This window comes from Schistocerca americana, chromosome 10, assembly GCF_021461395.2.
Source record: "Schistocerca americana isolate TAMUIC-IGC-003095 chromosome 10, iqSchAmer2.1, whole genome shotgun sequence".
In the NCBI taxonomy this organism is placed as follows: domain Eukaryota; kingdom Metazoa; phylum Arthropoda; class Insecta; order Orthoptera; family Acrididae; genus Schistocerca; species Schistocerca americana.
Window position 1 is genome coordinate 199615856 of NC_060128.1, and position 12598 is coordinate 199628453.

At 44.3% G+C, this 12598-nt stretch overlaps 1 protein-coding gene across 1 annotated transcript in view; it reads right to left on the reverse strand.

Annotated features, from left to right (window-relative positions):
• The window catches only part of LOC124552636, a 73478-nt gene that overhangs the window by 4670 nt on the left and 56210 nt on the right, over nt 1–12598 (reverse strand). Inside the window, exon 6 of the mRNA XM_047126964.1 lies at nt 1423–1562. Coding sequence (XP_046982920.1) covers nt 1423–1562 — 140 coding nt within the window. The remainder of the gene's footprint in view (nt 1–1422; nt 1563–12598) is intronic.

Consider the following 12598-nt stretch of genomic DNA (forward strand, 5'->3'; position numbering starts at 1 on the left):
TTGGTCTTGGAGAACCTTTCCTGACCCACTGTGAAGATTGAACATCGGTCTCAACATCATACCCACAGACCCACGTCTCGTCACCAGTTAAGATTCTCTTAAGGAACATCTCATTCTCATTTGCGTGATCTAAAGGCTCTTCACAGACTGCGAGGTGAAGGTATTTTCGGTTTCGACTCATGAGTCGAGGGATGAACTCGGCGGAAACACTACGCATTCCGAGATGCTGAATCAGGAGTTCATCACACATTCCAACTGAAATGTTACATTCTTCTGCAGTCTCTCCGACAGTCGCTCTTCAATTGGCACACACAATTTTGTTGACTTTTCCGACACGAGGGTCGTCGGTAGATGTCGAACGGCGTCCTGAGTGACAGTCACCTTTAACTTCCATATGGTCATTTTTAAACTGTGTAAACCATTCATAACACCGAGTACGGCTTAAGCACTCATCACTGTAGCCTTTTTGCATCATTTGGTGCATCTCTGCAAAGATTTTCTCGAGTTGCACGCAAAATTTAATGCAGAAGCGTTGCTCCTCTAACTCTGCCACCTCGAAATTCTCAAACTGTGTGACACCACGTTCTACTCAATAGAGCACTGAATAATAACTAACAGACGTACAACAATGAAATTTCCAGCAGTTACATATTCAACGCAGGTGTGTGCAGTGATGCCAATCGCATTTCGCTCCAACACACCATTGGTGCGAAATTACGAATGTTTTGGAATTTTTGGAACAGACCACGTAATGTTTTTCATTACACTAGGTCGACGCACGTGTCCGCACGTGCCACTGTACGCGCAAACGTCCGCTCGATACGTTCACCACGGTTACGCCACAGACCGATTGTAGGCAGTACAGTGCTCTGGGTGGAATTTATCTGGGTTTCTGTGGGACCCGTGAGAATAACTGAAGGCACCGTCTGAGCTACGAACTACGCAAACATCATTAAGGGCAATCTACTTCTCTCCGTGTCCGATACCTCCCTCCCTACGAGGGATCTCCGAGCAGTATAACCGCTCCCGTGACACGGCCAGGATCGGGCTACAGTGGTTCGGGGAGCAGAGGGAAGGCACCTGGGACACTACTGGGTGCTAGCTGAGCGTCCACAAACCACCGGCTTACAATTTGTGGGAAATGTGTGATCCGTGCAGACACATCCAGTGGCACGCACATCTGGAAAGCTACGGGGTACTTGTTGAATCCACACCGTGCAGAAGTGCTCTTCGTTCTGGAGGTGGACCGGCAGCTGCTAAACGAGTGGTCACAATGTTATGGCTCGCCAGCTTACGTTCTGCGAAGTACCTAAAATGCCCGACTCCCACAGGAGGTGCACGCAAGTCGACTGAGGGTCACAGCACCACATATTATTCTTACAGATATCTAAGTTCTGTTAGGCTGCAAGTCATTGTAATTACCGTATGCTGTGCAGACCAAGAGAGGCTGCCTTTAGCTGGAGATATTTCAACCTCTCCCTGTCAGCTGCAATAATCTTCATCCTCTCTCCAGTAGAAATATCGAAAAATGTTTCGTAAAATGTACTGCATGCAGCAGTCAGCTGAAAAGTTAAAAATATGTATATTAAATTACGATTAAACGGAAAGGAATTCGGGGACCAAAAAAACTATTACAATAGCTGATTGTAGATGAGGATATAGATGTGAAAATAATCTACAATTTTATTTACAGTATGAAAAGTATATACCATATTTTCAAAAATACACTGTCCAGACACACAAACACGGCCATCGCCTGTGCCAAAGTCAGTGTGCAATAACACTCGAGAGATGGCAGGTGCAATGCTACCAGTGGAGGGCATATAAATTGTGTCAGGAGATGCAGAAAACAGTGCAGTCATTGTCATAATGCAGAACTGGAGCTATTTATCTGATGTCCAAAAGGGAATGATTATTGGATTTGGGCCAAGGTTGGAAGCATTTCCGAAAAAGCTAAGTTTGTAAACTGCTAGTGTGATGTCACAGTTGGAGTATACCGTGCGTGCAAAACTAGCAGTATCGGCGACGGCCGACACAACTGTGGCACAGACGATGGGAGCGAGCGGAGGCTACAGAGATGTGAACGGGCAAATAGACGTGCTACTTTTGAGCAACTGAATGCCGGGATGAACCGAGGGGCTACCAACAGTGTCTCCTAAATGACTGACGAAAGAACACTGCTGCGTACCGGCCTCCTCATCAGGCACCCGGCTCGTGCACCTGTGCCGACTGCCGTTTTCTCGGCGACAGAAGCCGGCGTCTGAACTGGATGTCCACCGAGCTTCGACAGGCGACCTTTTCAGACGAGTTTGAGAAAATAGTTCGATTGGATAGATAAAACAAATCTACTCACCAAGTGGTGGCAGAACACACACATAAAAGAGGGTCGTAATTAGGCAAGTTTTCAGAGCCAGTGGCTCCTCCTTCAGGCAGAACGGTTGAAGAGGAAGGAAGAGGGGTGAAGGAAAAGGACTGAAGACGTCCAAGAAAAGGGCTAGATTTTGGGAAAGTCACCCAGAACCGCAGGTCAGGGGAGACTTACCGCACGGGATGAGAAGTAAGACTGATTCCGTGTTTTCTTCTCATCCCGTGCGGTAAGTCTCCCCTGGCCTGCGGTTCTGGGTGACTTTCCCAAAATCTAGCCCTTTTCTTGGACATCTCGAGTCCTTTTCCTTCACCTCCCTTCCTTCCCCTTCAACCGTTCTGCCTGAAGGAGGAGCCACTGGCTCAAAAGCTTCCCTGCTTACAACCCTCTTTTACTCGTGTGTGTTCTGCCGGCATTTGGTACGTAGATTTTTTATCTGTGCAATTAAATTATTTCATACGTGCAGTTTGCTTTTCCTCGTGATAGTGACATCTACCGGCAGGACAGAGCACGTGTCACGTAGCTCACACTGTACGAGTGTGGTGCGATGAGTGCCAGGGAGTGTTTACCGTACCCTCCCGACCACTAACCTCCCCAGATTTAAACTCAGTCGAGAATGTGTCGGAGCTCCTCGATCGGGCTGATCGCACCACGTATCCTCGATTCGGAAACCTAGTGCTGTCGGGCACAGCCTCGGAATCCGCACAGCTCCACATCCCTGTCACTATCTTGACAAGTGGCAACATTAATATGACTGGACGTGTACTGCTTAACAATTTTTTGGTTAAATTTCAAATTTGAAGTATTTTCAAAGCTATTAAAGAGGTATTTACTGCTTCAATAGAAGGTAAACACCAACAGGCCAAGATGCACAACTTATGGGAATGGGTAAAATCAACAACTTTTTAAATTTTTTCAAGCTATAAGAACAACAAAACAATAGGATTCCACCACATAAGTATGCATTCTAGGTAAAGTCACACTACAACTACAAACAATAGCAGTCTACAGATTCTATTAAATATCTTTTCATGCCGGGCAGCTTAATACGTATCTTCCTGTTTGAACAGCAGCTAATGGAAGCCTGCTTGTTACCTACCGGTACAGTTACAAGTTTAGACAATTTCCAAATCAGCGAACTCTTGAGAATGCACAAGACTATGCAAAGAACTAAATTGTTACAGACAGCAGAAGAGTGTCACAATCCTTCTACAATATTTTTGTTAAAGCTGTGTGATCGAGTTCAACGTGACTTGACCGATATTTCTGCAAAGATGTGTTTAGTTTGTGTGTGCACCAGCAACAGAACTGGTATGCTACTCTTGATGTGTAAAAATGACAAAGCTCAGCACACTTGGCGAAATGGACAACTGATCATTTCTTGAGAGCGACCATCTGGCCTCAATTTTGGCATTGTGGGGCCTCCAAGATTCAGGGCATTGTCATCGAGACGTCTTGGGATCCGCACGGCTCTCTAATCGGTTATAAAATTACAGACAGGCAGAAAGGCCATCCAGTACTTACCTTCACGAGGTGAAATACCAGTGGTGCTGACACACACACACACACACACACACACACACACACACACACACACACACACACGCACACGCACGCGCGCGCACGCGCGCGCACGCACACGCACGCGAGAAAGTAGAAAAAAATTTCCTAGCTGTCCAAAGCATTCTACTCTAATTTAAATTAGGTGGCATCTAACTTTAATGGTCCAAAGGAGGGGGATTTGTCACAACAAGACTGTATGCTGGAAGCAACCATGGCGCTCTGCAGGGACTCAAAAATCACTATAATGTCTCAGTTTTCTACAAAACTCGAGCAAAAAATATTAAACCCAAGATATGGTATAATGTTCTTATGAAGTGTTTCAAAATTCTGTAGTTAATTTTAATTTACATTTTCACACAGCAACAACAGTTGCAAACCCTTCCTCCACCAACTGATCACCAGAAACTTATCTCTGCAACAGATCTTTCCAAAATCTTGTATCAATTTGTGTTAACAACATGAAACACTTTCTGCCATTAACAAATTGATGATACCTTCATATCTCAGGACGTGTCATATCAAACAATTCATCTTTTAGTCAAATTGTGTCATAAAGCAGCTCCTCATCAAGTACTCAATCTACCCATCTAACCTTCAGCATTCTTTATAGCAGCACATTTCTAAAACTTCTGTACTCTTCTAGTCTGAACTGCTTATCATTCATACTTCACTTCTGTACGAAGCTTTACTCCAAAATACCTTCAGAAAAAAGTTCGTAACAACTAAATTTATTTTCAATGTTAACAAATTTCCCCTGCCTCTTTTCTTCTTATTGCCAATCTGCAATTTTCATATTCTCTAATTTGGCCATTGTCAGTTATTTTGTTGTCAAAATAACAAATTGCACCTACTACTATATTTCTTAACCTACTTCCCCCAGAATCTGTTTATTTAATTCATCTCAATTCCATAACTGATTTTTGTTCACGCTATAACTGCTTTTCAAGACACGATCTATTCCATCTAACTGCTTTTCTGTGTCCTTTCCACCTTTGACAGAATTAAAATGTAATAAGAAAATGCAATTTTTTTAATTTCTTCTCTGTGAAATTTAATTTCTATTCTCAGTTTCTCCTCAGTTTCTTTTACTGCTAGGTCGAATACCATCGGGGGGGGGGGGGGGGGGGGGGGGGCGGCACGGCACAACCCTATCCACTACCTTCTAAACTATCACTTTCCTTACATGTCCAACTCTTACAACTGCAGTCTGCTTTTTGAACAAATTGTAAATATCCTTTTTTTCCCTGGATTTTGGCCTCGCTACCTTCAGAATATCTAAGAACATATAGGCACCGACAACGTCAAAAGCTTTCTGCAAACCCAAAAATTCTATTATTATTATTCATAGCCTTTTCCCCTGTAGATCTTCCCTCGTATGCGTTCGACTTTCATATTGGACACACCTCATCCACCCACCTCTAACTGGCCACCTCAGTCTGTCTATCTTCTCCTCCCCCTCCCTCTGACCATTTCCTCCACCCCTATCTCCTTTCCTTCCCCCTCCTCCTCTTCCTTTTCCTCCAGCCCACTATCCACCTACAACTTCCACCTGCCGCACGCACCTCTACCTCCACCCCTCTCTCTGTCCATTTCATCCTCCCCTCACTCTGTCCATCCCCTCCTTTATCCACTCCAACCTTTCCCCAGCTGTGCCCATCAGCACATGTAGTCCCTGCAATACAGCTCGATAAAGCGGGCCAATATTCCTCCGACAACACGCCTGTCGTGAAGAGGAGGCTACGTATCGGGAGCTAATTTGCCCCTGACGTAGAAGCCAGTGTGCAAAAGAGGTCGATAAAGATGGCCGATGCTATTCCGACACGACCCGCCGGTCGAGGAGGGCAGAAAACGTGTCGGGGCCCACAGAGCTCTTTCCTGCCCCTGAAATGTAGGCTGCCCTGCAAAGCAGGTTGATGTGGCAGGTCAACACTGTTCCCACACAATGTCTGTCATGCACAGCAGCCTATGAAGCAGGGGATGGAGAAAAAAAAAAGGTTTTGCCCATATCTGTTTCTATTAACACAAGAGTGCCAATATTCATGAGGCCCCCTGTTTTTATGCCAAATTTGATTCAAATCGATCCAGGGGTTTGGGAGGATATCCCGGACACACACACTTACACTCTCCTTTATAACTATGAGACTATTAACTTTACTGGCGACATCAGACGTCTTGAACCATTACACATTCAAATTTTCTTTGAAATTTCTACTGTTTAGTTCCTATATTCCAGCCAATAGTGTTTCATTCTTTATAATCATCATTTTCTCAATTGAAATTTTCTATAATATGTGCCATTTTTGTTGAAAACTTGTGGTTCTTACAAATAGTATATTAATTTAATCTTTGTTCTCTGTATCTTTCATTTGGAGTCAAACTGCTTTAAGAGCTTTCTGAATTTATTGGATCCATTTTCCTCCTGTCTTCTTTCTAAGACTTCTTCCCCCAAATTGTTGTAAAATTCTGTTTTCTCACATTCACAAGATGCAAAAGAATTAAGAGATTCTTTTCTTCTTCACTGTGCCGATAATTGGATCAATCTATCGACAGACAGTTTCATCTGGGAGGAGTCTCCACAATCCTTTGTCTGTGCTTTTTCTATTTGGGCAATCTCTAATAATAATTCTTTCAGTTTTGAGAAGATGATCACTTCTTTCATTTTTATTTTTGAACAGGATTCTGAAAGCATATGTGGCTTCCGCGAGAGTTACAGATTTATAGTGTTTGATCAGTGCCTACTACAAGCATTTCTTATTATTCATCATTTCAATTTGTTGCTCTTGCATCTGCCATGTTTGCAGTAAAAATAATTTCTTATTATAGGCTGATCAGGTTAGAAATTGAGTTTCTTTTTTTTTCCCCATTTTCTCAGTTCTGTTAACCACATTTTTTTCTAATTCAAGTTATGCTCGACAATTTCTCCCAAGATATTTAAACAGTAGGAGTACGTTTTAAGGCGATTTCTCAGACTGGTGATCTGGAGACGAACTACTTCCACACTGAGAGCTAAATCATTTGCAAATGCTTGTCAGTTTCTTTTTATTAAGGGTTTTGCTCCAACTCCATTGGGTTTTCTTTTTGCTAAATCTTCATGCCAAAAACCTGTTTTTAATTTCATGTATGTCCAATCTTTTCGTTTTTTCCCCCCGAAATAGCTTCATTTTTCACACCTAGAAAAATTCTGTCCTTAAGAATTGCTGGGCAGACTGCTCTGTGGAGCAGGAGCTGCAACACAGTGGGAGCCGATGCTGGCAGTGGTGCGTGTGTACGGCACAGCTGTCGAGCTGCGATTTGCTGGTGGGGTATTTCAGCCTGCTAGCTGTCAAACAATGACCGATTGAAATAGGACTAGAATTCCTTCCTTGTGAAGGGAAGAGAAAGAAGTTAGAGAAGGCTAGAAGGAGAGACAGTTCACCCAGACCTCAGGATTAGAGGGACACCCTCCTGTTGTGAGGACACAGGAAGCAAAAGTATCCTTTTTCCTTCCCTCATTGTCACAGCTACAGATGGATCCCTCTACTTTCTTATCTTCCCAAACGCATTCTTCTGTCCTCCCTGAGGAACTAATCGCACTTCCGGAAGCTAGGTAATGTTCTTTTTACTTTAATGTGATTCTATCGGCAGTACTGGAATTTCACTTCCTGAAGGTAAGTTCAGACCAGTCATTCTCCCTCCTTATAAAATTATGCAAGGTTATTACAAACGACTGAAGCCATTTCAAAAATTCACTGTAGCTACATTAATTGACAATCTGTCACGAAACTCAACACTCATACAGAAAAAAAATCAGAAAGTTTTGCACTGTTGCAGCTGCACTTTAGGTTTCTACCACAAGAGCGCAACAGTAAACAGTTAGGCAAGATGGCAACAGGCGCTGAGAAAGTGTGCACCGTGTTCAAAATGCGTGCATATCGGTCCGCTGTAACAATGCGGCGACAATTCAGAGTGAACTTTGACAAATATCCATTAACTGCCAGCTCCTTTCAGCAACAGTACGAGCGGTCTAAAGCTTCGGGATGCACATGTGAGGGGACATTGATGGGTCGGCCTACAGTGAGTGAAGCAGCTGATGGCATGCAGGCGAGTTCCGCACGTAGCCCAAAGAAGTTGACGAACAGAGAAAGCAGAGAGCTGAATGTATCACAACCGATCTTTGGAAAATGTTGAGGAAACGTCTGAAGCCTTACCACTTGCAACTGCTACAAGCCTCAACATTAGATGACAAAAGCCAGGTGCTTTCGATTTTCAGCACAGGAGCAATGGCTTACGGAAGATAACCGGTTTCGTGAGAAACTCATCTTCAGTAATAAAGCAACAATTTTGGGTATGGCCCAGTGAACAGGCACAGTGTGCAAATCTGTGGGACAGAGAATCTCCACAGTATCATGTGGCACATTTGAGATTCATTAAAAGTTAATGTGTTCTGCGCATCTCGCAGTTTAACCCTTTTAGTGCCAAATACGATCTGATTGTGATCCAGATTTTCGGCGAAAAATGCCAGTAACGATCTGATCGTGATGCCTTTCTCATTCGCTAGGAAATACTAACAACTTTGCCTTCAAGCGCGGAAAAAATGAATGAGAAAGGCATCACGATCAGATCGTTACTGGCATTTTTCGCTGAAAATCTGAATCACGATCAGATCGTATTTGGCACTAAAAGAGTTAAAATTTACTGTAACTTTTCCTTCTGCGAAAAGACCATAATTACACACGTGCATCTAGACATGGTGTAAAATTGGCTCGTGCCACAACTGGAGACAGATAGTGTGGATTTCATCCACCAAAAGGTCAGTGCTCCACCCCAGCTCCATCACGACATCCGTGAATTGTCGAACAGGAAATTGAGAAGGTGAGGGATCGGTTGTGGTGGTGCTGACGATCAGCAATTTACATCATGGTCTCCATATTCTCCTCACCCCAACCTCTCGTGATTTTTTTGGATGAGGTTATGTGAAAGATTCAGTGTTCAGGTACCCTCTACCGACAAACCTACAAGAACTGCAAGCTCGCACCGATAGTGCTTTCGAACAAATTGATAGGGACACGCTGTGTCGAACGAGGGAAGAGCTCGATGAGTAGGGGACAGGTACGGAGCACCTGTACTATGTCAAAAACACTTTTTGAGTTTTTCTATGCGTGTGCAAATCCCCATGGCAATCTGTCAAATAATATAGCTACAGAAAACCTGTGGAAGGACTTCTATCAACTACAATAACCTCGTATTTTCCTCAGACAAGTTTTGCTGTTTAGTTACACAATCACTAGCCTTCAAGTTAACAGCTTTCACCTGTACACAACACTTCTAAATCTATGTACGGCAAGCCACTCTGCAGTGTGTGGCTGAGATTTTTATTATCTATTACCCACAATCTCCACCATTATCAGATGAATTTGTGCCGCATACCGGAGTGGGAACATCACTAACAGCAGTGCAAATCTGCTCTCTGAGATCTTCTCCGACAGGAAGGGATTTTCCGTAAAGATGACTGGAAGAACAGGAGAGAGACTTCAAAGTAATTAGAATACCTGAATATTTTCCGAATGATAAAACTACTGACCACTCAATTGTCTCTTTTGCTATGTGAATTCTGTGCTTCATTTTCTACGTTTTCTGATACACGCATACACTACCCAATCAAAAATACCTGCACAGATATTACTAACATCTACAGCTCTGCTGAGAACTTTTCAACGAGATTTCTGCACATATTTGAAAGAATAGCAGCCCATACTTCCCCGACAGTCGAAACCGGTGAAGTCGGCGACACGTCTGACGCTTGAGTCCGGAGTGAAGTCAACGTTCTATCTTGTCCCGAAAGTACAATATATTTCATCTGGTGAACATTCACAACTGAGAAACATATTTATAGAATTAAAATATGCTTCAGTTGCTAGGAATTTTCTTAATTTATTCAAAGGCTGGTTTTGAAGCTTAAAGCTTCATCCTCAGGTGCCACCAAATAATCACAGAAAGATAAATGTGTGGCATTTGAGTCACTTGTGGGAGATCACACCCACATCAGAGGAACACACGAGAGCTTAGGACCCGCAACAGCAGTGCCCGCCTAGAGAGCGCGACACGGAAATGACTAGAGTCGGTGCGACCACCACACATTTATGTTTCTGTAATTATTTGGTGGCACCTGAAGACGAAGCTCTAAGCTTCGAAACCGGTCGTGGAATAAATTAAGAAAATTACTGACAAGTGAAGCAGATTTTTATTCTATAATTACATTCCAAAGGTGTGCCATTGAGTTCAGGTGGGAGTGGGAACTCTGGGCAGGCCAGTACATTTCAGGATTGCTACTGTTTACAAACCACTGGCTCACAGATGCCGCTCTACGACAGGTGACACCGTTATGTCGGTACAAAGCACTGTCGTCTGCCAGCTGTTGCTCTATTGTATGCAGTACATAATGCTGTAAAATATGTTCGTATCCTTCTGCATCTAACATTTTCTTACGTGCAATAAGGGGCCCACACCCCAAATGGGAAAAACACGCCTACAGTATAACACCACACACTCTGTACTTCGCTGTCGGCACTACTCACCACAGCAGGCACCGTCCTCTAGGCATTCGCCAAACCCTAACCCTCCATCAGATTGTCGCAGGGCGTACCTTAAGTGTACAGAGTCTCTCTTATATATCCTGATTTTATATCCGTGTAATGAAGCTTCAAATGAAGGAACAGGCAGACCGAGTTGAGAACCAGTGCATTTTTCGTTAAGGAGATAATTACCATCATTTCAGTTTTAGAATTGTTCCGTTTTCGTAGTCTGCAGTTGTCGTATTCTCGTCCGAGGTATTCCTTTCGAGCTACGTGCGGTGCCGAGAGCAGTCGGGCTGCCGGTGACGTCGTCGCACGTAGCGGCAGAGAGAGCCCGGGCCGGACGCAGTTCGTGAGGAATACCGAAGACCGGAACGTAGAGCTGACAAGAATTTCGAAGGGAAAGTCAATTGTTCCTGGCACGAGAACGAGATTTTTAGTCATCTCGCTTGTCTGTATTCGCCTACGTTTATAAAGGAATAATAGGTCGTTATCCTGTATTCGAGGAATGTCGCTTCTCATTTAGTAGAGTAGTGTCATACAAAACAAAGGATTCTGTCCCGAGTCGATCGACATTTGCTCTACTGAAGACGGTCAGAGACCCTCGCGTGCAGCACAATTCGTCAATCCAATCGGTCACCCACTGTCCAATGACGTCACTCTTTACTCCGCCTCGATTGTCGCCTGCCGAGAACTACAGAAATGTACAGCTTACTAGGAGCTGCTCGACCATCGTATTTAATTCTTTTTAACTCCCGACACACAGTCGTCGTGGTAGCTGGACCGGTGGTAAGATTTTAGGCACTTTCAAATGTTTCCTTCCACAGATTTCTCCCGCAATGCCTGACGGCCCCCACCTGTCTGTGAACGAGATCTGCCCGGTCTCCGCTTACCTACGGTCTTTCCTTCGTATTTCCACTTCACAATCACACAGCAGTTGACTGGGGTAGCTTTACGAGGGACAAAATGTCTCCGACGGATTTTTTATTCCGGTGACGTCAGACGACCGGCCCACATTCGAAGTCAGTGAGCTCTCCTGACCGAGCCGTCCTGCTGTTACTGCTCCTCTGCCGACCACACGGTACGGCCCACCTCCTTTCGTACCGGCAGGTCCGCCTCGCATGGTCCCCGGTGCCCGATTCGCCGTTACACGTGGGTGTCCTCACACTTTCGATCGGACGGTGTACCGGTCGAGTGTCCGAACTCTACCTTACTAGACGGCGCAGGTGGTAGCCGAACGGACCTAGAAACGGTACGCGGTGAACCGTTTAAAGTCTCAATTTCACAGAGACTCGCGAGTAGACCGAGGGCGTTTCGAATGGAATTATTTAAACGAGAGTCGGCTGCCGGTAGTCTCCGTGCGAGGCGTCACCGGGCACACTTCTCGGTCGGCTCCTTTCGCAGAAGCTTGCGATCTGCGAGACGAGACGGGCACCTCGAGTTCAGTTCTCGCGACACGTCGTCCGTGCGCCCGCGCTGCAATTACTCGTTCCTGGGTCGCACCCACTGTGGTCTGCTCTCCTACGATTGTCAGAGGGCACCTTCGTAGTAAGTTCTTTACTGTTTTAACCCAGCTCTCTTTTGAATATCTTTCTCTAGTTTCTAAAATTACTCTCCAGTAATGCCAATACGAAAGCATCCCGTGCATTCATTTCACTGAAAACCACAGTGAAGTTCAATACCTCTTTCAGCTTCTATGAAATTGTACAACAGCAACCTACATCTAATGGGGTAGTATGTATTTATAAGAGACTTGTATCGAGCTTCACTTTACAGCTAAAGATGCACTACCGAGCCACTAGTATGTTCACATTCCGAGTGCATATTATCAAATATCTAGAAGTTACGGGCAACATCAGAAGAGGAGCTACAAATGTTTATCACTTATTACTTACACAGTGACTCTAACGGCCCCCTAATCTGGAAGGCAGCAATACAAATAAATTTATAATAACTGGCTTTCCAGAAATTTTCACCATTGAAAACTACAATAACGTTTGCAAACTAGTGTCAGCATAATGGCCGTATAATTCAAATCACTCTCAGAGGTCACATCGACGGACAGAAAGAGTATCAGTCGAGTAATTATTTTATACCACTAAATGAACGAAAATGTGTC